General features: G+C 65.5%; 1 protein-coding gene across 6 annotated transcripts in view; it reads left to right on the top strand.

Annotated features, from left to right (window-relative positions):
- The window catches only part of AIFM3 (apoptosis inducing factor mitochondria associated 3), a 66221-nt gene that overhangs the window by 19676 nt on the left and 19410 nt on the right, over window positions 1-27135 (top strand). For 5 of the 6 annotated variants that reach the window (XR_010307859.1, XM_064168479.1, XM_064168477.1 and 2 more), the window contains exons 3-10: window positions 4788-5001; window positions 12803-12912; window positions 14912-15021; window positions 16230-16274; window positions 18974-19070; window positions 22887-22999; window positions 25043-25129; window positions 26444-26535. Coding sequence is in view for 5 of the 6 variants with exons in the window: in XM_064168479.1 (XP_064024549.1) it covers window positions 4788-5001; window positions 12803-12912; window positions 14912-15021; window positions 16230-16274; window positions 18974-19070; window positions 22887-22999; window positions 25043-25129; window positions 26444-26535 (868 nt within the window). In the remaining variant the exon portion in view is untranslated. The remainder of the gene's footprint in view (window positions 1-4787; window positions 5002-12802; window positions 12913-14911; window positions 15022-16229; window positions 16275-18973; window positions 19071-22886; window positions 23000-25042; window positions 25130-26443; window positions 26536-27135) is intronic. The other variant, XM_064168480.1, reaches the window with a different exon arrangement.

Raw genomic sequence — 27135 nt, 5'->3', positions numbered from 1 at the left:
CAGGGAGGTGGTGGAGGTGTTGCAGGGGCTGTGGGTGTGGAGCTGCAGCTCGGTGGCTGTGGTGGTTGGGCTGGGGCTGGACTCAGGACCTTCAGAGGTCTTTTCCAGCCTCCCTGGCTCTGTGGCTCTGTGGTTTTAGGGCCTGCAACTAGATCAGGTTGCCAGAGCTACATCCACCCTGCCCTGCCATGGGGCCTGGGGTGGTCTCTTCTCTCCCTCAGTGTTCCTGCAGCTCCTGGTGCAGAAGCCTGGGGAGCAGCAGCTGCCCTGCCCTGCAAGCTTTGCTGTGCCCCTTGCTGCTGGGTGGCCAGGGTGGCCTGGGCTGGTCCCCAGGGAGTTGCCAGTGCCCAGGTTTGTAGGCACAAGGCTGGGGCTTGCCCAGCAGCCCTCTGTGAGGTCGGGAAGCTCTCCTGGCAGGCACAGGTGAGTGGCAGGGGGCTGCAGCCTGCTGGGCACAGCCACGGTGTGCCCCTGGGCTCTGAACGGTGCCTGCAGTCCCCTGCCCCTGCTGGCTCTCCAAGAGCTTTGCTGAGCCCTGGATTCCTGCAGGGATCATCCCTTAGGAATGCAGGCCTCTGGCCAGAGGAACACCCAGCAGGGCAGGGGGCAGGTGCTGGAGTGTGGGGCCTGAAGGAGCAGTGGCAGAAGACTTTGTCCTCCTTCCTCTCCTCTGGGCTTTGCCCAGTGCTGCTGGCGAGTGCCAGGCAGGCACCCCTGGGACTGCTGCCATGTGCTGGTGCCAGGGACCTGCTGATCCTGCTGTGTCCTTCTGACCACGGCAGAGGTGATCTGCTCAGGGCTCTGCTTCCACCTGAATCCCTGCAGGTTCATCTGCTGCGGATCAGCCTGGCCTGGGTCAGCACTGCCGTGGCCAGCAGTAGGGCAGGGATGGTGCCCCTGGGCTGGGCACACCTGCACCTGCCCTGGCAGATCGTGCAGGTAGCAGGGAGGGCCCCTGCTGGGGAGGGCAGCCTGGGCTGTGAGCCTCACCTTGGCACTGCCCAGGGGCAGGTGGTGGAGCTCAGGGAGCCCTGGGCACAGCCCCACCCTGCTGCCACCCCCGGGCAGCTTGCTGCAGAAGCCCCTGGGGGTGCTGGTTGGCAGCTGGCTAGAGGTGAGCCAAGGAGGTCAATGGCAACCTGGGCTGGACCAGCACTGGGGTGGGCAGCAGGTCTGGGGTGTGAGTGTGCCCTGTGCTGGGCACTGCTGAGGGCACACCTGCAGCCCTGGGGTCAGCTTTGGGCTCCTCACTCCAAGTTCTGCACTTTGGCCACAACAACCCCAAGCAGCTACAGGCTGGGGCCAGAGTGGCTGAGAGCAGGCAGGCAGAGAGGGCCCTGGGGGTGCTGGCAGAGAGGAGCTGAAGCTGAGGCAGCAGTGCCCAGGTGGGCAGCAGAGCCAATGGCATCCTGGGCTGGCTCAGGAGCAGTGTAGGCAGCAGGGCAAGGGAGGTTCTTCTGCCCCTGTGCTCAGCACTGCTCAGGCCACCCCTGCAGTGCTGTGTCCAGCTCTGGGCTCCTCCATTGCAGAGAGATGTTGAGGTGCTGGAAGGTGCCCAGAGCAGGGCAGCAAGGCTGGGGAGGGGCCTGGAGCAGAGCCCTGTGAGGAGAGGCTGAGGGAGCTGGGGGGGTGCAGCCTGCAGCAGAGGAGGCTCAGGGCAGAGCTGATTGCTGCCTGCAGCTGCCTGCAGGGAGGCTGTAGCCAGGTGGGGTTGGGCTCTGCTGCCAGGCCCCCAGGGCCAGAAGAAGGGGACACAGCCTCAAGCTGTGCCAGGGCAGGGCCAGGCTGGATGTTGTTAGGAAGTTCCTGGCAGAGAGAGTGATTGGCACTGGAATGGGCTGCCCAGGGAGGTGGTGGAGTGGCTGTGGCTGGAGGTGTTGCAGCCAAGCCTGGCTGGGGCACTGAGTGCCATGGGCTGGGTGGTTGGGCAGGGCTGGGTGCTAGGCTGGGCTGGGGGAGCTTGGAGCTCTCTGCCAGCCTGGCTGATTCTCTGGTTCCCTGCCCCCATGCCAGTGGCCAGTTCCTGCTCCTCTCCTCATGCTGACATAATTTGGGCTGTTTCCAGGTCCCTGTTAATTACTTCTCCCCCTCAGGAAGCAGCTTTAAGCCCCATGCAGTGCTGCCCTTCTACCTGCAGCCAACCAAAGGCTTCTGTGAAGTCTCTCTGAGCCCCTGGAGACCTCAGGGGCCTCACATCTTGCTGTGTTCCCCTGAAGAGAGCAGAAGCTCTGCCTGAGGGCTCCTTTGATGCCAACCATTAATGGCTTCATGCCTGCAGAGGTGCCCAGTGGGGGAGGAAGAAGGCAGGAAGGGCTTGGGGCATCAAGCTGGGCCTGGGCAGAGTCCTGCAGCTGAGGAGGAACAAATCCAGGCACCAGCAGGGCTTGTCCTGCTGGAAAGCAGCCCCTGGAGTGCCAGGGGACAGCCAAGTCTGCATGGCACAGCACAGACCTTGGGGCCAAGAGGGCCTGTGGTGTCCTGGGGGGCAGCAAGAGCAGTGTGGGCAGCAGGGCTGGGGAGGTTCTGCTGCCCTCTGCTCTGCCCTGCTTGGGCCACTCCTGCAGTGCTGTGCCCAGCTCTGGGCTGCCCAGCTCAGGAGAGACAGAGACCTGCTGGGGAGAGTCCAGTGCAGGCTGTGAGGATGCTGAAGGGCCTGGAGCAGCTCTGCCAGGGAGGAAGGCTGAGAGCCCTGGGGCTGCTTAGCCTGCAGAGGAGAAGGCTGAGAGGGGACCTGAGCAATGTCTGTCACTAGCTGAGGGCTGGGGGGCAGGATGAAGGTGCCAGGCTCTGCCTGGGGGTGCCCAGGGCCAGCACAAGGCCCAAGAGGGCTAAGGTGGGAGCCAGGAAGTTGGAGGTGAGGCTGAGGAGAAAGTTGTTTGTTGTGAGGGTGCTGGAGCCTGGAGCAGGCTGCCCAGAGAGGCTGTGGAGTCTCCTGCTCTGGAGCCTTGCCAAGCCCCCCTGGCTGTGCTGTGTGTGCCCTGCCCTGGGTGCCCTGCTCTGGCTGCTCTCTGAGCTCCCAGCCCTGCCCTGCTGTGACTCTGTGGTCCCCAGTGAGGCAGCAGTGAACAGATTTGTGCTGCTGCCTTTCAGCCCAGGGCAGGAGGAGGGGGCAGGAGGGCAGGAGGAAGGAGCAGGAGGGCAGGAGGAGGGGGCAGGAGGGCAGGAGGAAGGGGCAGGAGGGCAGGAGGAGGGGGCAGGAGGGCAGGAGGAGGGAGCAGGAGGGCAGGAGGAGGGAGCAGGAGGGCAGGAGGAGGGGGCAGGAGGGCAGGAGGAAGGGGCAGGAGGGCAGGAGGAGGGGGCAGGAGGGCAGGAGGAGGGAGCAGGAGGGCAGGAGGAGGGAGCAGGAGGGCAGGAGGAGGGGGCAGGAGGGCAGGAGGAAGGGGCAGGAGGGCAGGAGGAGGGAGCAGGAGGGCAGGAGGAAGGAGCAGGAGGGCAGGAGGAGGGGGCAGGAGGGCAGGAGGAAGGGGCAGGAGGGCAGGAGGAGGGAGCAGGAGGGCAGGAGGAAGGGGCAGGAGGGCAGGAGGAAGGGGCAGGAGGGCAGGAGGAAGGAGCAGGAGGGCAGGAGGAGGGGGCAGGAGGGCAGGAGGAAGGAGCAGGAGGGCAGGAGGAGGGGGCAGGAGGGCAGGAGGAGGGGGCAGGAGGGCAGGAGGAAGGAGCAGGAGGGCAGGAGGAGGGGGCAGGAGGGCAGGAGGAAGGGGCAGGAGGGCAGGAGGAGGGGGCAGGAGGGCAGGAGGAGGGAGCAGGAGGGCAGGAGGAAGGGGCAGGAGGGCAGGAGGAGGGGGCAGGAGGGCAGGAGGAGGGGGCAGGAGGGTAGGAGGAAGGAGCAGGAGGGCAGGAGGAGGGGGCAGGAGGGCAGAGGGGCAGGATGGCAGGAGGAGGGGGCAGGAGGAGGGGGCAGGAGGGCAGGAGGAAGGAGCAGGAGGGCAGGAGGAAGGAGCAGGAGGGCAGGAGGAAGGAGCAGAAGGGCAGGAGGAGGGGGCAGGAGGAAGGGGCAGGAGGAAGGAGCAGGAGGGCAGGAGGAGGGGGCAGGAGGGCAGGAGGAAGGGGCAGGAGGGCAGAAGGGCAGGAGGAAGGAGCAGGAGGGCAGGAGGAGGGGGCAGGAGGGCAGGAGGAGGGGGCAGGAGGGCAGAAGGGCAGGAGGAAGGAGCAGGAGGGCAGGAGGAGGGGGCAGGAGGAGGGGGCAGGAGGGCAGGAGGAAGGGGCAGGAGGGCAGGAGGAAGGAGCAGGAGGGCAGGAGGAAGGAGCAGGAGGGCAGGAGGAAGGAGCAGGAGGGCAGAAGGGCAGGAGGAAGGAGCAGGAGGGCAGGAGGAAGGAGCAGGAGGGCAGGAGGAAGGAGCAGGAGGGCAGAAGGGCAGGAGGAAGGAGCAGGAGGGCAGGAGGAAGGAGCAGGAGGGCAGAAGGGCAGGAGGAAGGAGCAGGAGGGCAGGAGGAAGGAGCAGGAGGGCAGAAGGGCAGGAGGAAGGAGCAGGAGGGCAGGAGGAAGGAGCAGGAGGGCAGAAGGGCAGGAGGAAGGAGCAGGAGGGCAGGAGGAAGGAGCAGGAGGGCAGAAGGGCAGGAGGAAGGAGCAGGAGGGCAGGAGGAAGGAGCAGGAGGGCAGAAGGGCAGGAGGAAGGAGCAGGAGGGCAGGAGGAAGGAGCAGGAGGGCAGAAGGGCAGGAGGAAGGAGCAGGAGGGCAGGAGGAAGGAGCAGGAGGGCAGGAGGAAGGAGCAGGAGGGCAGGAGGGGGGGGCAGGAGGGCAGCACAGCCTTGACCCTGATTTCAATGGAGGTTTCTGCTTGCTCCTGCAGTTGAGGTGAAGATCGAGGTTGTGCTCCCGGAGAAGGAGAGGGGCAAGGAGGAGCTGTCTGCCAACGGCAGGGCCAGCCCCCTGGTCTACAAGGTGAACGGCACCGCCAGGCACTACCACCTGGAGGAGCATCCCATTGCCGGCAACCCCTACCACACCCCCCGGGACGCGGTGGAGGCCTCCGTGTGCCACGTGAAGGACCTGGAGAACGGGCAGTAAGTGCCAGCAGGGCCTGCAGGCAGGGCTGGGCACCCAGGGGGCATCTCCTGCCCTGGGCTCTGACCGTGGTGGCACAGCTTAGCCAAGCAGTGACGGGAACAGAGCCACCCAGGGGAGCAGGGCAGCCTCTGCTGCCAGCTGAGCCTGCTGAGCCTGGAGGGGAGAGGAGGAAGAGTCAAGGAGCTCTGCTGGGCACGGGGAAGGAGCTGGAGGGCTGGAGCAGCTCTGCTGTGGGCACAGGCTGGCAGAGTTGGGGCTGTGCAGCCTGCAGAGGAGAAGGCTGCAGGCAGAGCTCAGAGCTGCACTGCAGGAGCTGCAGGGGAGCTGCAGGCAGGCTGGGGAGGGACTGCTCAGAAGGGGCTGTGGGCACAGGCCCAGGGCAATGGGTTGGCAGTGGAGCAGGGCAGAGGTAGGTTGGGCACCAGGAGGGAGCTGTGTCCAGGGAGGGTGTGGAGAGCCTGGCCCAGGCTGCCCAGGGCTGTGCTTGAGGCCCCATCCCTGCAGCCATCCAAGCTCAGCCTTGCTGTGTCCCTGTGCAGCCTGCCCTGGCTGCAGCTGTCCCTGCTGCCTGCAGGGGTGGGCAGGATGCCCCTGGAGGGTCCCTCCCAGCCCTGTGCCTGCTGTGGCTGTAGAGCCAGGGCTGGTACCTGGCAGGGGCCTGGGGCTGAGCTGACACTTCCCCCCTGTGTGCACTCAGCTGCTGAAGCACAGAGCTGCAGCACTGCACATTCTGACACCAGAGCAGTGTGGGTTTGGGTTTTTTGCTCTAGCACACTGAGCCCAGCCCAAAAGAAAGCTGCTGCAGGAGGGACCTGTGGCTGGAGGACAGAAGGAGACCTCCCTGCAGCCTTCTGGGGCTGAGCAGAGAGCTGGGGACAGGCTTCTGAGCAGGGCCTGAGGTGCCAGGCCGAGGGGGGAGGGTTTGAACTGAAAAAGGGAGATGGAGAGTGGAGAGAAGGGAGAAATGTTTGACCCTGAGGGTGGGGAGAGCCTGTGCCAGGCTGGGAGCTGCCCCAGGGCTGGCAGCAGTGCAGGGCAGGGTGTCTGGGGCAGTGAGCAGCCTGCTCTGCTTGAATCATAGAATCAGGCAGGGTTGGAAGGGAGCACAAGGAGCAGGCAGTGCCAACCCCTGCCATGCCCAGGGACACCCTACCCTAGAGCAGGCTGCACACAGCCTCAGCCAGCCTGGCCTCAAACACCTCCAGCCATGGGGCCTCAACCACCTCCCTGGGCAGCCCCTGCCAGGCTCTCACCACTCTCCTGCTCAACAACTTCCTCCTCACCTCCAGCCTCACTCTCCCCACCTCCAGCTTTGCTCCATCCTCCCCACTCCTGTCACTCCCTGACAGCCTCAAAAGTCCCTCCCCAGCTTTTCTGTAGCCCCCTTCAGATCCTGGCAGGCCACAAGAAGGTCCCCTGGGAGCCTCCTCTGCTGCAGCCTGCACAGCCCCAACTCTTTCAGGCTGTGCTCACAGCAGAGCTGCTGCAGCCTCTCAGCATCCTCCTGGCCCTGCTCTGGACACTCTCCAGCATCTCCACAGCCCTCTTGTCCCAGGGGCTCCAGAACTGGATGCAGGACTCCAGATGGGGTCTCAGCAGTGCAGAGCAGAGGGGGAGAATCCCCTCCCTGGCCCTGCTGGCCACACTGCTGCTGCTGCAGCTGGATTTCCACAGCTGGCAAGTGCAGAGTCCCACAGGATCACAGCAACAGTCCCCTTGGCAAAGCCAACCTGTCCCAGGGGCTCCAGAGCTGGATGCAGCACTCCAGGGGGGGATGTCCCTGCTGGCTACAGGGGTGGCCATGACTGGTCCCCTCCAGCCCCCCCTTGTCTGTGCTGCTGTGATCTATGTAAGCACTGAGCCACTCCAGAGGAGTCCTTCCTCACTCCTGCTTCTCCTGAGCCTTGTGCATGGCATGGGCCCAGCAGCAGGGCAGGGCACTGGCAGCAGCCCTCACTCCTCTGCATGCTGTCCCTGGGGTCTGCCAGCACCAGGCCCTCTCTTATCCCCCCAGGAGCAAGGTGGCAGCAGCAGAACCTGGGAAGGCTCCTGAGGATGAGCTGTGGCACTGCTGTGCCCAGCCCCCACCCCAGCAGGCTGACAGGAGGGGTCAATAGCTGCAGCCAGCCCTCAGTGCTCCCTCAGCCCCTGGGCAGAGCTCCTGCACAGGCCAGAGCTGAGCCATGGCTGCCCAGCCCAGAGTGGGGCACCAGGGGCAGTGCCCGGCGGAGGCAAGGGCTGGGTGGGCAGCAGTAAAGCAGTGTCCAGAGGCAGTGTGGGGGGCAGGAGCCTGGCAGGGGCTGCCTGCTGCCTTGGAGACCCCAGGTGTGGGCTCTTTGGCTTTCTCAGCTCATGCAGCTCCTTGGGGAAGTTGTAAACTCATCCTCTTATCTTATCTGCCCTGGGTTAGGGCTGCCCTTGCAGGGCAGCTTTTATCTGAGGAATGCAGCAGGACTTGTCCTGCCCTGAGCTGTTCTGCTGATGGAAGGAGCTGTGGCTGCCAAGTGTCCTGCACAGGGAGGGGGCAGCTGCACTGCTGGGCCTGGGGGCTCCCGAGGGCAGCTCTGGGGGCTTCTGCTGCTGTGTGCAGCCCAGGGGCACAGGAACAAAGCAGCTCTGGGCCCCTCAGCTTAAGAGAGATGCTGAGGTGCTAAAGGTGCCCAGAGAAGGGCAGCAAGGCTGGGGAGGGGCCTGGAGCACAGCCCTGTGAGGAGAGGCTGAGGGAGCTGGGGGGGTGCAGCCTGCAGCAGAGGAGGCTCAGGGCAGAGCTGATTGCTGCCTGCAGCTGCCTGCAGGGAGGCTGTAGCCAGGTGGGGTTGGGCTCTGCTGCCAGGCAGCCAGCAGCAGAAGAAGGGGACAGAGCCTCAAGCTGTGCCAGGGCAGGTTGAGGCTGGATGCCAGGAAGAAGTTCTTCCCAGCAGGAGAGGTTGGCACTGGCATGGGCTGCCCGGGGAGCTGGTGCAGTGCCCATGGCTGGAGGGGCTGCAGAGGAGGCTGCAGGAGGCACTCAGTGCCAGGGGGCAGTGGATCAGCAGGGATAGGGGGCAGGCTGCACTCGATGGCCTCAGAGCTCTCTCCCAAGCTGCTTAATTCTGATTCTGGCTGAGTTGCTGCCTGCTGAGGTGGTTGATGCAGGTGGAGCAGGCAGCTGCAGGGACACTTGCCCCAGGTGGGTTTGAAGGTGCTAGTGGAGTGCTGAGAAGCTGAGCCCTGGGCTCAGCACCATGGCTGGGCACCAGGTTGCCCAGGGAGGTGGTGGAATCCTCATCCCTGGAGGTGTTTAAGGCCAGGCTGGATGTGGCTCTGAGCACCCTGCTCTAGTGTGAGTTGTCCCTGCCCCTGGCAGGGGATTGGAGCTGGCTGATCCCTGAGGTCCCTTCCAGCCCTGACGTTGCTGTGCTTCTGCAGAGTCCTGGAAGGACTCAGCCTGGAAGAGACCTCAGAGGTCATCATCCAGCAGCTCTGCCCCAGCAGCTCTGCCCCAACAGCACTCCCCCAGCAGCTCTGCCCCAGCAGCACTCATCCAGCAGCACTCCCCCAGCAGCTCTCCCCCAGCAGCTCTGCCCCAGCAGCTCTGCCCCAGCAGCTCTGCCCCAGCAGCACTCATCCAGCAGCTCTGCCCCAGCAGCTCTCCCCCAGCAGCTCTGCCCCAGCAGCTCTCCCCCAGCAGCTCTGCCCCAGCAGCTCTGCCCCAGCAGCTCTCCCCCAGCAGCTCTCCCCCAGCAGCTCTGCCCCAGCAGCTCTGCCCCAGCAGCTCTCCCCCAGCAGCTCTGCCCCAGCAGCTCTCCCCCAGCAGCTCTCCCCCAGCAGCACTCCCCCAGCAGCTCTGCCCCAGCAGCTCTGCCCCAGCAGCACTGCCCCAGCAGCTCTCCCCCAACAGCTCTGCCCCAGCAGCTCTCCCCCAGCAGCTCTGCCCCAGCAGCTCTGCCCCAGCAGCTCTCCCCCAGCAGCTCTCCCCCAACAGCTCTGCCCCAGCAGCTCTCCCCCAGCAGCACTGCCCCAGCAGCTCTCCCCCAGCAGCACTGCCCCAGCAGCTCTCCCCCAGCAGCTCTGCCCCAGCAGCTCTCCCCCAGCAGCTCTCCCCCAACAGCTCTGCCCCAGCAGCTCTCCCCCAGCAGCACTGCCCCAGCAGCTCTGCCCCAGCAGCTCTGCCCCAGCAGCTCTGCCCCAGCAGCACTGCCCCAGCAGCTCTCCCCCAACAGCTCTGCCCCAGCAGCTCTCCCCCAGCAGCACTGCCCCAGCAGCTCTCCCCCAACAGCTCTGCCCCAGCAGCACTGCCCCAGCAGCACTCCCCCAGCAGCTCTGCCCCAGCAGCTCTCCCCCAGCAGCACTCCCCCAGCAGCATCTGGAGCTGCTCCCAAGCTTTCATATCACCACACAACTGTTTGGGTGGGCAAAGCCCTCCAAGCTCAGCTAGCCCAACACCAACCCAGCCCCACCATGGGCACCAAACCACAGCCCCAGGTGCCATGGCTCTGGAACACCTCCAGGCCTGGGCACTCCACCACCTCCCTGGGCAGCCTCTGCCAGTCCCTGACCACTCTTGCAGTGAACTCCAGGGCATTTCCTCTCCTTCTCTCACCTGAGCCCAGGCAGCAGAGCCCAGCCCCAGCTGGCTGCAGCCTCCTCTCAGGCAGCTCAGAGAGCACTGAGCTCTGCCTCAGGCTCCTCTGCTCCAGGCTGCACTCCCCCAGCTCCCTCAGCTGCCCCTCCCCAGCCCTGCTCTCCAGACCCTTCCCCAGCTTTGCTGCCCTGCTCTGCCCTGCCCCAGCTCCTCAGTGTCCTTTTTGGAGTGAGTGGCCCAGAACTGCCCCCAGGATCCGAGGTGCAGCAGGTCACAGTTTGCCTGGCACCAGCACATGGAGCTGCTGAGCCCTGTGGCTGCAGAGGATTGCCTCAAACCTCAGCCCCAGGAGACTCCAAAGCCAGAGAGCAAACAGAGAGGAGCCACAGGTTTGGCTTGGGTGGGGGTGGTGCTGTGTTAGTTGAAGCCTCCCAGTCCCAGGTGGGTGCTGTGGCTCTTTTGGAGCTGTCCTTGCACACAAGCTGAGGTGCACAGAGATGCTTTGGGCCAGGCCAGGGTGGCTGCAGCCCAGCCTGGGCATGGCTGCCTGAGGCCAAGGTGACTGCAGCTGCTGTGAGCCAGAGAGCCCAAAACATGCAGAGCTGTGTGAAGGATCCCTGCTGTGCTAAGCAGCTTTGTCCAGGCTCTGGCACTGCCAAGAGCACCTGAAGCTCTCTGGGGCAAGGCTCAGGGGCACTGAGCAGGCTCCTGTGCCAGCCCAGGGCTGAGTACCAGTGGCAGCAGGGAGGCAAAGCTCCTGGGGGGCTGCAGGGCTGGGGGCAGAGGTCTGGCTCTGTGTGAGCTTTCCCTTGCAAAAGCAGCCGAGGGCAGCAGCAGGGAGGGAGGTGTCAGCAGAAGGTGACACTTGTTGTTGACAGCTGGGATGTGGCCAGGACCAGCCCCCGGGGCCGGAGCACACAGCAGGTGAGAGCTGCTTCTGCTGGCTCCCAGGGCTCAGGAATGCTGAGTTTGCTTGCAGCCAACCCCCAGGCTGGCAGGGAGCAGCTGAGCTGCTGGGGCCAGCAAGAGGAGGAGCTGCTGCAGGAGACCCACCTGGGAGCCTCTGCTCCTGCTGCCTGCTGAGAAGCATCACAGAGTGGCTCAGGTTGGAGCTCAAAGCTCAGCTCAGCCACGGGCAGGGACAGCTCCCACTAGAACAGGTTGCTCAAGGTCTCATCCTGAACACCTCCAGGGAGGTTGTGGAGCACAGAAGCACCCAACGTGATCTTGGATCACGTTGGGTGCTTCTGTGCTCCACAACCTCCCTGGGAAACCTGTGCCAGGCTCTCACCACCCTCAACCTGTGCCAGGCTCTCACCACCCTCACCCTGTGCCAGAGCACATCTTGGTGGCCTCCTCTGCACTGGCTCCAACACTTCCATGTCCTGCTTGTGCTGGGGGCTCCAGAACTGCCTCCAGGACTGCAGGTGGGGTCTGAGCAGAGCAGAGCCCAGGGGCAGAATCCCCTCCCTTGCCCTGTGCCCACACTGCTCCTGCTGCAGCCCAGCACAGGGTTGTGCCTGGGCTGCACTCACACTGCAGGCTCCTGTGGAGCTTTGCATCATCCCAGACCCCCAGGTCCTGTTCCTCAGAGCTGCTCCAGCTCCTGTTGAGCTTTTCCCCACCCCACACCCCCAGGTCCTGTTGCTCAGAGCTGCTCCAGCTCCTGTTGAGCTTTTCCCCACCCCACACCCCCAGGTCCTGTTCCTCAGAGCTGCTCCAGCTCCTGTTGAGCTTTTCCCCACCCCACACCCCCAGGTCCTGCTCCTCAGAGCTGCTCCAGCTCCTGTTGAGCTTTTCCTCACCCCAGACCCCCAGGTCCTGTTGCTCAGAGCTGCTCCAGCTCCTGTTGAGCTTTCCCCCACCCCAGACCCCCAGGTCCTGTTGCTCAGAGCTGCTCCAGCTCCTGTGGAGCTTTTCCCCACCCCACACCCTCAGGTCCTGTTGCTCAGAGCTGCTCCAGCTCCTGTTGAGCTTTTCCTCACCCCAGACCCCCAGGTCCTGTTGCTCAGAGCTGCTCCAGCTCCTGTTGAGCTTTTCCTCACCCCACACCCCCAGGTCCTGTTGCTCAGAGCTGCTCCAGTTCCTGTTGAGCTTTTCCTCACCCCAGACCCCCAGGTCCTGTTGCTCAGAGCTGCTCCAGCTCCTGTTGAGCTTTTCCTCACCCCACACCCCCAGGTCCTGTTGCTCAGAGCTGCTCCAGCTCCTGTTGAGCTTTTCCTCACCCCACACCCCCAGGTCCTGCTCCTCAGGGCTGCTCTCAGCCATTCCCCACCCAGCCTGGAGCTGTGCTTGGGATTGCAGCCCCCCAGGTGCAGGACCTCACACTTGGCCTGGTTGAATGTGATGAGGTTGGCCTGGGCACAGCTCTGCAGCCTGCAGATGGATCCCTGCCCTCTAGCAAGGCGACTGTGCCACACAGCCTGGTGCCACCTGCAGACCTGCTGTGGGTGCACTGACTGCTCTGTGCATGGCACTGACAGAGATGTGGCACAGCACTGGTGCCAGCACTGCTCCCTCAGCTCCACTCTGCCCCTGCTCCCCCTCAGCTCCAAACCATTGCCCTGGGCCTGCCTCACACCCCCTCAGCACAAGTCCCTCTGCAGCCTCCCTGCAGGAGCCCTTCAGCTCTTGGCAGCAGCTCTGAGCTGCCCCTGGAGCCTTCTGCCCTGCAGGCTGCACCCCCCCAGCTCCCTCAGCCTGTGCCCACAGCAGAGCTGCTCCAGCCCCACCACTGACCAGCACCAGAGCTCAGCGGGCACAGAGCTGGCCCCTGGCTGGTCCCTGGCTCACCACGGGGCAGGCAAAGGCTCCTCAGCGCCTCCCTGGCATGGCATGAAGGTGGCTGGCACAGCACTGCTGCCAGCACTGACCCCTGAGGGGTGCCACTTGGCACTGGTCTGCAAGTGGGCATTGTGCCCTCGATCACCACTCCCTGCCTGCCACCATCCAGCTTCATCCTGACTCCTGCTGGGCTGGAGGTCTCCAGCCCCTGCCCGAGCAGCTGGGCAGCTGCTTTGGTCACTGGTGGGGCAGTGGCAGGGGTGGCAGCTGCCAGGCGGTGCCACAGCTGGGATGTGTCTCCCCCCGGGCTGGGAGCGGCACAGCCACCTCCTGGGTGACCACAGCCGCCTGCAGGCTGGTGCTGAGCCAGCCGCGGGCAGGGGGGTGGGGGGTGCCCGCTGGTGAGGGGCTGCTGCTGTGCCAAGCCTTCTCCTGCTCCTCCTGCCCAGGATGCGGGAGGTGGACCTGGGCTGCGGGAAGGCTCTGCTGATCAAGGAGGGCGGCGACTTCCACGCCGTGGGACACAAATGCCCCCACTATGGGGCGCCCCTGGTCAAAGGTCAGTCTGTGCCCAGCCCCGGGCACCGCTGCGGGCACGGCTCAGGGGGCTGCCTGCTGCGGGCATGGCACGGCTCAGGGGGCTGCCTGCTGCAGGCATGGCATGGCACAGGGTGGTGCCTGCTGCGGGCATGGCATGGCACAGGCTGCTGCCTGCTGCGGGCATGGGGTGCTGCCTGCTGCGGGCATGACATGGCACAGGGTGCTGCCTGCTGCGGGCACGGGGTGCTGCCTGCTGTGGGCATGACATGGCACAGGGTGCTGCCTGCTGCGGGCACGGGGTGCTGCCTGCTGCGGGCATGACATGGCACAGGGTGCTGCCTGCTGCGGGCACGGGGCGCTGCCTGCTGCGGGCATGGCATGGCACAGGGTGCTGCCTGCTGCGGGCACGGGGCACTGCCTGCTGCGGGCATGGCATGGCACAGGGTGCTGCCTGCTGCGGGCACGGGGCACTGCCTGCCGTGGGCATGACATGGCACAGGGTGCTGCCTGCTGCGGGCACGGGGCACTGCCTGCTGCGGGCATGACATGGCACAGGGCGCTGCCTGCTGCGGGCACGGGGCACTGCCTGCTGCGGGCATGGCATGGCACAGGGCGCTGCCTGCTGCAGGCATGACATGGCACAGGGTGCTGCCTGCTGTGAGCACAGGGGTAAGGCGCAGGGTCCTGCCTGCTGTGGGCACAGGGTACTGTTTGCTGCAGGCACAGGGTCCTGCTTGCTGCGGGCACAGGGTGCTGCCTGCTGTGAGCACAGGGTCCTGCCTGCTGTGGGCATGGGGTGCTGCCTGCTGCGGGCACGGCACGGCTCAGGGTCCTGTCTGCTGCAGGCATGGGGTGCTGCCTGCTGCGGGCACAGCACGGCTCAGGGTCCTGTCTGCTGCAGGCATGGGGCACTGCCGGGCCACACACTGGGGCTGTGCCACACGCGAGTGCTGTGCCACATTCCAGTGCTGTGCCACACATGACACTGTTGTGCCACACATGCCAGTGCTGTGCCACACGTGAGTGCTGTGCCACACATGACACTGTTGTGCCACACATGCCAGTGCTGTGCCACACGTGAGTGCTGTGCCACATTCCAGTGCTGTGCCACACATCAGTGCTGTGCCACACGTGAGTGCTGTGCCACATTCCAGTGCTGTGCCACACACCAGTGCTGTGCCACACGTGAGTGCTGTGCCACACATGCCAGTGCTGTGCCACACGTGAGTGCTGTGCCACACATGACACTGTTGTGCCACACATGCCAGTGCTGTGCCACACTTGAGTGCTGTGCCACACGTGCCAGTGCTGTGCCACACGTGAGTGCTGTGCCACATTCCAGTGCTGTGCCACACACCAGTGCTGTGCCACACGTGCCAGTGCTGTGCCACACGTGAGTGCTGTGCCACATTCCAGTGCTGTGCCACACACCAGTGCTGTGCCACACGTGAGTGCTGTGCCACACATGCCAGTGCTGTGCCACACGTGAGTGCTGTGCCACACACCAGTGCTGTGCCACACGTGAGTGCTGTGCCACACATGCCAGTGCTGTGCCACACGCCAGTGCTGTGCTGCACACCTGGCGTCACCTTGGCAGAGAGCCACACAGGCCTCCTGGCAGCACTTTGCCCCAGGTCTGCTTGGCTGGTGCCCCCAGCTTGCCATTGCTGGGGCTTCTCTGGGTGACATTGAGTGCCCAGGTGCCATGGCATCACCGAAGGTGGCTGCTGCTTGGCTCTGCACCTGCCCCTGTCCTGGGTGGCAGGAGGGTGCAGCTCCCTGCCCTGTGCCTCGGGCAGGCCCTGGGCAGCCACCTGCAGCCCTGGGCAGGTCTGCCTCAGGCAGCAGCTGTGAAGGGGCCTGGGAGCAGCACTGGCACCAGGACAGCAGCAGGGACGCTTGGCCTCTGCCACCCCTGTCCTGGAGAGGTGACAGCAGCTGGGTCTCAGAGAGCTGCAGGCTGGCATGGGAGGCAGCTGCGGGGCACTGCCAACCCTGCTGTGCCATGTCTCCCGCAGGGGTTTTGTCCAGGGGCAGAGTTCGCTGTCCCTGGCATGGAGCTTGCTTCAACATCACCACAGGAGACATCGAGGACTTCCCTGGCCTGGACAGCCTGCCCAGGTTCCAGGTGAGCCCTCTGCAGGCAGCACACAGCCTGCCTGGGAGGCACCTGCCACCCACCCCTGTGCCACCCCGGTGCCAGCAGGGACAGCCCCAGCTCGGGCAGGCTGATCAGAGCCGCAGGCACCTGCACTGCTGCCAGCCCTGGGGCAGCTCCCAGCTCTCTGGGCAGCCTGGCACAGGCTCTGCCCACCCTCAGTGGCAAACATTTCTCCTCTCTCTCCACTCTCCATCTGCCTCCTTCAGCCCAAACCCTCCCCCCTTGCCCTGGCACCACAGGCCCTGCTCAGGAGCCTGTCCCCAGCTCTCTGCTCAGCCTGTCCCAGCACTGCCAGGCCCCCAGGAGGTCTCCCTGGAGCCTTCTCCCCTCCAGGCTGCACCCCCCCAACTCTGCCAGCCCCCAGCAGAGCCCTGCCAGCCCTGCCAGCACTGCTGTGCTCCCCTCTGGCCCTGCTGCAGCAGCTCCCTGCCTGTGCTGTGCTGAGGGCTCCAGAGCTGCCCCAGCACTGCAGGGGGGGCTCAGCAGGCAGAGCAGAGGGGCAGAATCCCCTCCCTGCCCCTGCTGCCCACTGCTGGGGATCAGCCCAGGGCAGGCTGGGGCTGGGCTGGCAGCACTCAGTGCCAGCTCATGCCCAGCTCTGCACCCCCAGCACCCCAAGGCTTTCTGCAGGGGCTGCATTGGGTCAGGATTGTCCCAGCCCAGGTGCAGAACCTTTCAGTTCTGGCCTGGTTTTGCCCCGTGAGGTTCTGCCAGGCTCCCTTCTCCAGCCTGCCAGGCTGCCCCTGGGTGGATCCCATCCCTCCAGTGCCACCAGCACAGCACTCAGCTTGGTGTCACCTGCCAGGTGCTGTTGCCATGGGTAGATGCCCCGGGAGGATGTGGGGCAGCTGTGTTCCAGGCACAGGCTCTAGAGCCTTACCTACAGCTCTGCCCCCTCCCTGCTGCTCCCCTGGCACCCACCTGCGGGCATTGGCACCTCCTGGCACCCTGAGTGTGGAGCTGCAGTCAGGTCCCACAGTGCCCACCCGGGCATGGCTGCTGGGAGCCAGGAAGCAGCCCAGAGCCTCAGGCTGGGCTGAGCCCTGCCCTGGGCACATCCTCCCTGGCACGGGGGCTGGCGAGAGGGCAGCTCTGCTTGCAGCAGGAGGTGCCCAGCCCTGCCGTGCTGGAGGTGCTCCCTGGCCTGCAAACCACCCCTCTGGTGTGACCCCCAGGTGAAGATCGAGAAGGAGAAGGTCTACATCCGAGCCAGCAAGCAGGTGAGGGGCTCTGGCACCACGCCCAGGCTGTGTCTGCACGGGGAGGGTGGCAAATGCCTCCTGGGCAGGCGAGGCAGTGTGGGCAGAGGGACACCTGAACACCCAGCATGGTGCCCCAAAGCTCACCCGGGGGCACGAGCTGCTGTGCCACCCTCCTGACCATCTGCTCCCTCCAGCAGCTGCTGGGCACCTGAGCTGGGGGGTCCATGGGTTCAGGAGGTGGCATCAGTCCTGGGCTTGTCCTGGGCTTCCCTAAGCTCCTGGCAGCTTCTGACCTGGGTGGGCCATGGAAAGAGGCCTCCTGAATGGGGCATGGCCACTGCAGAGGGCATCTCTGCTCCACCCTGGGCCCAGCCATCAGCTGCTTTGCACAGGAGCACAGACCCCAGGGTGGGAGGGGTGGGAAGGGACCTCTGGAGAGCTCCCAGTGCCCCCTGCCAGGGCAGGAGCAGAGAAGCCAGCACAGGTGGCACAGGAACACATCCAGGCAGGGCTGGGAAGGCTCCAGAGAAGGAGACTCCACAACCTCTCTGGGCAGCCTGTGCCAGGCCTCTGGGAGCCTTCCAGCCCAGAAGCTCTTCCTCACCTTGAGCTGCAGCTTCCTGGGCTGCACTTTGCACCCAGTGCCCTTGTCCTGTGCCAGGGCACAAGTGAGCAGAGGCTGTCCCTGTGCCTACCTCCCTGCCCCCAGCCCTCAGCTAGTGGCACACATTGCTCAGGTCCCCTCTCAGCCTTCTCCTCTGCAGGCTAAGCAGCCCCAGGGCTCTCAGCTCTGCTCCTCAGGCAGGCTCAGGCCCTGCAGCATCCTTGCAGCCCTGCCCTGGCCTCTCCCCAGCAGATCCCTGTCCCTCCTGGCCTGGGCAGCCCAGCCCTGGGGGCACCATTGCAGCTGTGTGCTGAGCAGGGCAGAGCAGAGGGGCAGGAGAAGCTGCCTGCATCTGCTGCCCACCCTCTCCTGAGTGCCCCCCAGGAGCCCATTGGGCTTCCTGGCCAGCAGGGCACATTGGTGCCCATGCAGCACTTGTTGTGCCCCAGCCCTGCCAGGGCCTTGTCCCCAGGGCTGCTCTGCAGCAGTCACCTCCTGAGCTGCACTGCTGCAGCTTCCTCTCCCTGCCCAGCTGCAGGACTCTGCTCCTGTCCCTGCTGACCCTCACCAGGCTCTCTCTGCCCAGCTCTCAGCCTGTCCCACTCTCACTGCATGGCCTCACAGCCTTCAGGTGTCTGTGCCAAGCCTCCTGGTTTGGCACCCTCAGCAAGGTTGGTTTTGCTGGAGAGGAGCCTGTGGCATGGGCACGGAGAGCTCTCACCCCCAGGGCAGGATGCAGACTGAGACCTGCCCAGGCCACTGCCACCTTTCCCTGAGAGGTCTTCTGATGCCATTTGCAATGGGTTGGAAGGGACCCTCCAAGGGCCCCTGGTGCATGGAGGCATTGCTGAGGGCAGAGGCTCAGAACCAGCCAGACCCTTCCAGCTCCTGGGTTAGGCACAGAGAGGTCACCTCAGAAGCAGCACTTCTGCTGCAGCTGATGTGGAGGGAGGGATGTGGTGAGGAGGCTTGAGCCTGCTCCCTTCAGCACCAAGGAGGTTTGGCTGGCAACAGCAGCTCTGTGCCACAGGGCCATGATGGCAGATGTGCCCAGCTGTGCCCAGCTGTGCCCTGGGTGCTTGGACAACACAGCATGCTGGAGTGGCTCAGGTTGGAAGGGACCTTGGAGGTCATCTGCTGCAACCTGCCATGGGCAGGTGCAGCTCTCAGCTGGGCTTGGCTGCTCCAGGCCTCACCCAGCCTGGCCTTGAGCACCCCCAGGCAGGAGGCAGCCACAGCCTCCCTGGGCAGCCCATGCCAGAGGCTCAGCAGCCTCACACTGCACAGCTTCTGCCTCAGCTCCACTCTCCCCCTGCTCTGCCTCAGCTCCAAACCATTGCCCTGGGCCTGCCTCACACCCCCTCAGCACAAGTCCCTCTGCAGCCTCCCTGCAGGAGCCCTTCAGCTCTTGGCAGCAGCTCTGAGCTGCCCCTGGAGCCTTCTGCCCTGCAGGCTGCACCCCCCCAGCTCCCTCAGCCTGTGCTCCCAGCAGAGCTGCTCCAGCCCTGCCAGCATCTCTGTGGCCTCCTCTGGCCTCACTCCACAGCTCTGTGGCCTCCTCCTGCTGGGCACAGCAGCACAGGAGGCAGCACTGGAGGTGAGCTCTGAGCAGAGCCAAGGGGCACAATGCCCTCTCCTGCCCTGCTGCCCACACTGCTCTGCCTGCAGCCAGCACACAGCTGCCTGCTGGGCTGCAGGAGGGCACTGCTGGCTCCTGGGCAGCTGCTCAGCACCCCCAAGGCTTTTTCCATCACCTTCAGAGGCAGAGAAGCTCTGCTTAGGTGCAAGGTCAGCTCCTGGTGGGACTTCTGCACCTCCCTCTCAGCTGCTGGCTGCAGAGCTGCACACCACATCCCAGGGCTGTCTCTGCCTGCCCCAGCTCTGTGTGCCTGGGTGGATCTGCTCCTTGGCAGCCTGTCAGAGGGCAGTGCCCTGGGTGGTGGGAAGGTACCTGAATGACCCTGGCTTTGGAGTCCTCCTTGGCTGCCAGGGCCCAGAGGTTTCCTTCCCTCCAGGCTGCTCTCACCTTAGTTTTGCTGCCCCTTCCTGCTCAGCTGCCCAGGGTAAAGCTGGCAGCAGGGAATGACTTCTCTTCTTCTTGCTGCTGGCACAGGCTCTGCAGGCACAGAGGAGGACAAAGATGATGGCAAAATGCATCTCCTTGAGCAACTACAACCTGAGCAGCACCAATGTGCTGATCATCGGCGCAGGTACCGCTGCCAGGGCGGGCAGGGACAGGGGCAGGCTGTGCTGTGCTCCTCTCGGCCCTGCTGCATCCCTCCCTGCCCTCAGGGTCACACCAGAGAGGCTTCCTGGGCCCTTTTGATCTGCATTGTCCAGAGGGGCCCTGTGCCTGAGCTCCGTGGGGCGCTGGAGTCCCCTCTCAGTCCTCTGCAGTGGGCACCCTGATCCCTCGTCCTGCTGTGCCCTCCCCAGGGAGCTCCCGAGTTAGAACCACAGAATCAGGCAGGGCTGGAAGGGAGCACAAGGAGCAGGCAGTGCCAACCCCTGCCATGCCCAGGGACACCCTACCCTAGAGCAGGCTGCACACAGCCTCAGCCAGCCTGGCCTCAAACACCTCCAGCCATGGGGCCTCAACCACCTCCCTGGGCAACCCCTGCCAGCCTCTCACCACTCTCCTGCTCAACAACTTCCTCCTCACCTCCAGCCTCACTCTCCCCACCTCCAGCTTTGCTCCATCCCCCCCACTCCTGCCACTCCCTCACAGCCTCAAAAGTCCCTCCCCAGCTTTTCTGTAGCCCCCTTCAGATCCTGGCAGGCCACAAGAAGGTCCCCTGGGAGCCTCCTCTGCTCCAGCATGCCCAGGCACTGCCCATGGGATGCCCACCCACTGCCCCCCTCCCCTGCCCCCCGCAGCTGGGAGGTTCTGTTGGCACAGCAAACCATGGCACTGTCATAGGCTCACAGAAGGGTTTGGGCTGGAAGGGACCCCCAGAGCTCACCCAGCCCAAGCCTGCACTCAGCAGGGACATCCTCCACCAGAGCAGGCTGCCCACAGCCCTGCCCAGCCTCACCTGCAGCATCTCCAGGGCTGGCCCTCAGCCACCTCCCTGGGCAGCCTGTGGCAGTCCTCCAGCAGCCTCCTGCTGCAGAATTTGCTCCTCACAGCCAGGCTCAATCTGCTCTGCTCCAGCCTGGAGCCATTGCCCTTGGCCTGCACTGCCCAGGTCCATCTTGCATTGCTAGGGCAGGAACTCTGAGCCTTGCAGCAGCCATCAGAGAGGCTCCCTTGGTTGAGAAGAGATCTGGAGCTCCTCCCCTGAGCTCTGAAGTCTCCCTGCTCTGACCAGGCAAGAAGGGAGATGCCCCTCAGGCTGCCAGCGTGCCCCAGGGCAGCTCTGTGTGATTCAGGCTGTTTCTGGTGTGTGTTTAAAGCCAAGCAAATAACAAACCCCTCAGAGAGATCAACCAGGTTGGAAGAGCCCTCCAAGATCATCCAGTCCAACCTAGCCCCCAGCCCCAGCTCCTCCGTGGTGAGGCACAGAGCCCACACCTCAGCCCTGCAGGAGGGAGGGCTCCCTGCCCTCTGCCTGTGGCTCTGCACCCACCAGGAGCAGGGAGAGGGCAAAGAGCAGGAGCCTGCCCTGAGCAGGGCAGTGCCAGGGTCTGCCTGGCCCCTCCTGCACCTGAGCCTCTGCTGTGCAGGCATCAGCAGTGCTGAGGTCAGCTGAGGAGCAGGCACGGCCGCGGCTGATGCCACCCTCCAGAGGGTCCCTCCTGCTGCAGAGAGCCCAGCCCAGAGCCCCCAGGGAGACCCAGGCAGAGCCTGAGGGGGCTGGGGCTGGGAGCATGAGGGGTGAAAGAGGAGCAGCTGAGTGCCAGGAGCAGCCAGGCCCTGCTGGGGGGTGCCCAGTGCCAGCACAAGGGGCTCTGGGTGCACGCTGAGGCAGAGGAAGTCTCATTGAAACATCAGGAGGACTTCTCCCTGTGAGGGTGCCAGAGCCTGGCACAGGCTGCCCGGGGGGGCTGTGGAGTCTCCCTCTCTGCAGATCCTGCTCTGGATGAGCCTTGGAGCTCCCTTCCAGACCCTGGCACTGTGACTCTGCCTCTGGGCAGGGGCAGCTGCTGGGCTGTGGGTGCAGGAGGCTGAGAGCCTGCAGAGCACAGCTGCTGCCTGCTGCCTGCTGCCTCCCCCCGCAGGGCACAGCTGCTGCCTGCTGCCTGCTGCCTCTCCCCGCAGGGCACAGCTGCTGCCTGCCCCCCCCCCCCCCCCCCCCCCCGCAGGGCACAGCTGCTGCCTCCCTCGCAGGGCACAGCTGCTGCCTGCTGCCTGCTGCCCCCTCCCCTGCAGGGCACAGCTGCTGCCCCCTCCCCTGCAGGGCACAGCTGCTGCCCCCTCCCCTGCAGGGCACAGCTGCTGCCTCCCCCGCAGGGCACAGCTGCTGCCTGCTGCCTCACCCCGCAGGGCACAGCTGCTACCCGCTGCCCGCTGCCTCCCCGCAGGGCACAGCTGCTGCCTGCTGCCTCCCCCGCAGGGCACAGCTGCTGCCTGCTGCCCGCTGCCTCCCCGCAGGGCACAGCTGCTGCCCCTCCCCGCAGGGCACAGCTGCTGCCTCCCCCCGCAGGGCACAGCTGCTGCCTCCCCCCGCAGGGCACAGCTGCTGCCCCCCCCGCAGGGCACAGCTGCTGCCTCCCCGCAAGGCATAGCTGCTGCCTCCCCCGCAGGGCACAGCTGCTGCCTGCTGCCCCCCCCCGCAGGGCACAGCTGCTGCCTCCCCCGCAGGGCACAGCTGCTGCCTGCTGCCCCCCCCCGCAGGGCACAGCTGCTGCCTGCTGCCTGCTGCCTCCCCCGCAGGGCACAGCTGCTGCCTCCCCCGCAGGGCACAGCTGCTGCCCCCCCCGCAGGGCACAGCTGCTGCCCGCTGGCTCCCCGCAGGGCACAGCTGCTGCCTCCCCCCGCAGGGCACAGCTGCTGCCTCCCCCGCAGGGCACAGCTGCTGCCTCCCCCCGCAGGGCACAGCTGCTGCCCCCCCCCCCCGCAGGGCACAGCTGCTGCCCCCCCCCCCCCGCAGGGCACAGCTGCTGCCGCCCCCCGCAGGGCACAGCCGCTGCCTCCCCCCGCAGGGCACAGCTGCTGCCCCCCCCCCGCAGGGCACAGCTGCTGCCTCCCCCCGCAGGGCACAGCTGCTGCCTGCTGCCTCCCCCCGCAGGGCACAGCTGCTGCCTGCTGGCTCCCCGCAGGGCACAGCTGCTGCCTGCTGCCTGCTGCCTGCTGCCCCCTCCCCGGCAGGGCACAGCTGCTGCCTCCCCGCAGGGCACAGCTGCTGCCCCCCCCCGCAGGGCACAGCTGCTTCCCCCCCTGCAGGGCACAGCTGCTGCCTGCTGCCTCCCCCCGCAGGGCACAGCTGCTTCCCCCCCTGCAGGGCACAGCTGCTTCCCCCCCTGCAGGGCACAGCTGCTGCCCGCTGCCCGCTGCCTCCCCGCATGGCACAGCTGCTGGCCGCTGGCTCCCCGCAGGGCACAGCTGCTGCCCCCCCTGCATGGCACAGCTGCTGCCCGCTGGCTCCCCGCAGGGCACAGCCGCTGCCCGCTGGCTCCCCGCAGGGCACAGCTGCTGCCCGCTGGCTCCCCGCAGGGCACAGCTGCTGCCCCCCCCCGCAGGGCACAGCTGCTGCCTCCCCCCGCAGGGCACAGCTGCTGCCCGCTGGCTCCCCGCAGGGCACAGCTGCTGCCCCCCCCGCAGGGCACAGCTGCTGCCTCCCCCCGCAGGGCACAGCTGCTGCCCGCTGGCTCCCCGCAGGGCACAGCTGCTGCCTCCCCGCAGGGCACAGCTGCTGCCTCCCCCGCATGGCACAGCTGCTGCCCGCTGGCTCCCCGCAGGGCACAGCTGCTGCCCGCTGGCTCCCCGCAGGGCACAGCTGCTGCCTCCCCCGCAGGGCACAGCTGCTGCCTCCCCCGCAGGGCACAGCTGCTGCCTCCCCGCAGGGCACAGCTGCTGCCTCCCCGCAGGGCACAGCTGCTGCCTCCCCCGCAGGGCACAGCTGCTGCCCGCTGGCTCCCCGCAGGCGCGGCCGGGCTGGTGTGCGCAGAGACGCTGCGGCAGGAGGGCTTCTCGGACAGGATCGTGATGTGCACCATGGACAGACACCTGCCCTACGACCGGCCCAAGCTCAGCAAGGTTGGTGGCAGCTCGGCCAGCTCCTCTCCCTCCCTCCATGTACCTCCCCCCTCCCCGCTCCCTTCCTCCCCCCTCCTTTGGCCTCTCTCTGTTTTTTTCCCCTGGAATTGTTTTTTTTTCTCCCTGTTAGTTGTCAAAGTAGGAGAGACAAAAGAGTTGTCCAAGCTCTGAGCTGAGCTCTGCAGCACAGGCAGGGGCAGGCTGCAGATGTCCAGCGAGAGCCTGGGGCTGGACTCACACCCACACAGCTGGCACTGGGCTGGAAGGGACCCTCCAGGGGCATCCTGCCCACCCCTGCAGGCAGCAGGGACAGCTGCAGCCAGGGCAGGCTGCACAGGGACACAGCAAGGCTGAGCTTGGATGGCTGCAGGGATGGGGCCTCAAGCACAGCCCTGGGCAGCCTGGGCCAGGCTCTCCACACCCTCCCTGGCCACAACTGCCTCCTGGTGCCCAACCTACCTCTGCCCTGCTCCACTGCCAAACCATTGCCCTGGGCCTGTGCCCACAGCCCCTTCTGAGCAGTCCCTCCCCAGCCTGCCTGCAGCTCCCCTGCAGCTCCTGCAGTGCAGCTCTGAGCTCTGCCTGCAGCCTTCTCCTCTGCAGGCTGCACAGCCCCAACTCTGCCAGCCTGTGCCCACAGCAGAGCTGCTCCAGCCCTCTGAGCATCTCTGTGGCCTCCTCTGGAGCCTCTGCAGCAGGTTCAGGTCTCTCTCTGCCCACCCCACTCACAGCTCTCCCTGCAGCCTTCTCTTCAGGCTGCACAGCCCCAACCTGTCCCTCCTTCAGCTGCAGAGGGAACTCCTGGTGCAGGATTTGGGTGCTCCTGAGGCTGTGACCCTGCTGTGTTCCTGCTGATGTCCTTTGCCTCTCTCAGCTTCCATTTTCCCTGCCCCCTGCTGGGTTTCCATGGGCTGCTGCTTGTCTTTTTGCTCCTGTCAGCCTGTGTGGGTGCCAGCAGGGCCTGCAGCCTGAGCTGCTCTGAGGACCTTCAGAAGAGCTCCCTTTGGTCATGCCTTAGCCATGACCAGGCTGAGCAGAGAGGAGGAAGCAGAGCCCAGCTCAGCATCTCCTGATGATGTCCATTGGCACAGGCTGCAGAGCAACAGAGCAGCTGTCTTGAACTGGTCTTGAACTGCCCACAGGGACTTACCTGGGGCTGCTGCTGCCTTGTGTGGGAAGTGCAAATGCAGCCCAAGCCTCTGCAGCTGGAACCTGGTGAGGGTCAGCAGGGACAGGAGCAGAGTCCTGCAGCTGGGCAGGGAGAGGAAGCTGCAGCAGTGCAGCTCAGGAGGTGACTGCTGCAGAGCAGCCCTGGGGACAAGGCCCTGGCAGGGCTGGGGCACAACAAGTGCTGCATGGGCACCAATGTGCCCTGCTGGCCAGGAAGCCCAATGGGCTCCTGGGGGGCACTCAGGAGAGGGTGGGCAGCAGATGCAGGCAGCTTCTCCTGCCCCTCTGCTCTGCCCTGCTCAGCACACAGCTGCAATGGTGCCCCCAGGGCTGGGCTGCCCAGGCCAGGAGGGACAGGGATCTGCTGGGGAGAGGCCAGGGCAGGGCTGCAAGGATGCTGCAGGGCCTGAGCCTGCCTGAGGAGCAGAGCTGAGAGCCCTGGGGCTGCTTAGCCTGCAGAGGAGAAGGCTGAGAGGGGACCTGAGCAATGTGTGGCACTAGCTGAGGGCTGGGGGCAGGGAGGCAGGCACAGGGACAGCCTCTGCTCACTTGTGCCCTGGCACAGGACAAGGGCACTGGGTGCAAAGTGCAGCCCAGGAAGCTGCAGCTCAAGGTGAGGAAGAGCTTCTGGGCTGGAAGGCTCCCAGAGGCCTGGCACAGGCTGCCCAGAGAGGTTGTGGAGTCTCCTTCTCTGGAGCCTTCCCAGCCCTGCCTGGATGTGTTCCTGTGCCACCTGTGCTGGGTTCTCTGCTGCTGCCCTGGCAGGGGGCACTGGGAGCTCTCCAGAGGTCCCTTCCCAGCCCTCCCCCCGGGCTCTGTGAGCTGGAGCTGAGCCAGCCCTGCCCTCAGCACTGAGCAGTTCCTCTCCTGCAGTCCATGGACTCGCACCCGGAGCAGATCGCTCTGCGCCCCAAGGAGTTCTTCTGCAGCTACGACATCGAGGTCCTGACTGAGATGCAGGTAAGCAGAGCTGTGTGTGCAGTGCAGGCCTCTGCTGCAGCTGCTGCCACACAAAGGCTGTGTTTGGGAGCCTGGCAGCTGTGCCCTGCTCTAGGCTCAGTGGGTGTCCCCCAGCGCCCTGCTCCTGCCGCGGGGCAGAGGCTGCTTGCAGGTGTCCCAAGGCTCTGCTGCTGCAGTGCTCTCTGGCAGGGAGGGCACTGCACAGCCCCTGCTGAGCATCACTGCCTGCCTGCCCTCTGCCTGCCTCTGGGCAGGAGGCTGTGCAGGCAGCCATGGCTTAAACATCTCTCTCTGGTATGTCATGGATGGAAGCAGAGAACCACACAACTGTTTGGGTGGGCAAAGCCCCTCAGGATCACCCACTCCAAGCAGCAGCCCAGCCCCACCCTGGGCACCAAACCATAGCCCCATGGCCACATGGTTCTGGAGCACCTCCAGGCCAGGGGACTGCACCACCTGCCTGGGCAGCCTCTGCCAGTCCCTGACCACTCCTGCAGCAAAGGAATTGGTGCACATCTGCAACCTAACCCTGCCCTGGCACAATTCCAGGGCATTTCCTCTCCTCTCACCTGAGCCCAGGCAGCAGAGCCCAGCCCCAGCTGGCTGCAGCCTCCTCTCAGGCAGCTGCAGAGAGCACTGAGCTCAGCCTCCTCTGCTCCAGGCTGCACCCCCCCAGCTCCCCCTCCCCACCCTGCTCTCCAGACCCTTCCCCAGCTTTGCTGCCCTTCTCTGGCCCTGCTCCAGCTCCTCAATGTTCTTCTGGGACTGAGGGGCCCAAAACTGCCCCCAGGGCTCGAGGGATCTCCAAGGATTTCCCCATAGATAGGAGAGCTCCCAAGCAGCAGGCAGAGGGAGGCTGCCAGGGGGATGGAGTCTCCCTTTGGCCAAGCTGGCCCATGGCAGAGACAAGGGGCATGGGGACAAGGCACTGCTGGGGAGATTCCCTCTGGGCTCCAGGAGGAAATGTTTGCCATGGGGACAGCTGGACACTGGAAGCAGCTCCCAGGGCAGGCAGTGGAGTGCCCTGCACTGGGCAGTTTGGCACTCAGCTTGGCAGGCTGCTGGGGCAGCTCAGTGCAGCTCCACCAGCCCCTGGGAGGGTTGGAGCAGGGGAGCCCTGGGGGCCCTTCCAAGCTGCCCTTCTGGGGCCCTGTGATTTGGGGCAAACAAGCAGGGACACTGGGGGCCTTGGCTGGCAAAGCTGTGGGTAGGGAGCCAGGGGATGAGAAGCCAGCAGCTGGAGCTGGTTGGTGTGGGAGCTCAGTGCATGTCTGGGGTTATTCATCCCTTGCCTTCATCCAGGACTGATTTCAGGTGGCAGCTGTGGACATCAAGAACAAGACAGCTGTGTTCAAGGATGGATTTAAGATGGAGTACAACAAGCTGCTGGTAGCCACTGGAAGCATGTAAGGCATGGGGAGCTGCTGGCCCTGAGAGGGGAGAGCTGCGGGTGGGGTGGGCAGAGAGAGACCTGGACCTGCTGGGGAGGCTCCAGAGGAGGCCTCCAAGGTGCTCAGAGGCTGGAGCAGCTCTGCTGTGGGCACAGGCTGGCAGAGTTGGGGCTGTGCAGCCTGCAGAGGAGAAGGCTGCAGGCAGAGCTCAGAGCTGCACTGCAGGAGCTGCAGGGGAGCTGCAGGCAGGCTGGGGAGGGACTGCTCAGAAGGGGCTGTGGGCACAGGCCCAGGGCAGTGGTTTGGCAGTGGAGCAGGGCAGAGGTAGGTTGGGCACCAGGAGGGAGTTGTGGCCAGAGAGGGTGTGGAGAGCCTGGCCCAGGCTGCCCAGGGCTGTGCTTGAGGCCCCATCCCTGCAGCCATCCAAGCTGAGCCTTGCTGTGTCCCTGTGCAGCCTGCCCTGGCTGCAGCTGTCCCTGCTGCCTGCAGGGGTGGGCAGGATGCCCCTGGAGGGTCCCTGCCAGCCCAGTGCCAGCTGTGCCATGTGGCATCCTGGCTCTGCTGTGCTCCTCACACCAAGGCACAAAACGAAGCAGGCCAAATGCAGCTCCTGCT

This window comes from Pogoniulus pusillus, chromosome 30, assembly GCF_015220805.1.
Source record: "Pogoniulus pusillus isolate bPogPus1 chromosome 30, bPogPus1.pri, whole genome shotgun sequence".
Taxonomy (NCBI): domain Eukaryota; kingdom Metazoa; phylum Chordata; class Aves; order Piciformes; family Lybiidae; genus Pogoniulus; species Pogoniulus pusillus.
Note: the sequence above shows the minus strand (reverse complement) of the source record. Positions and strands in the feature narration are given on the sequence as shown.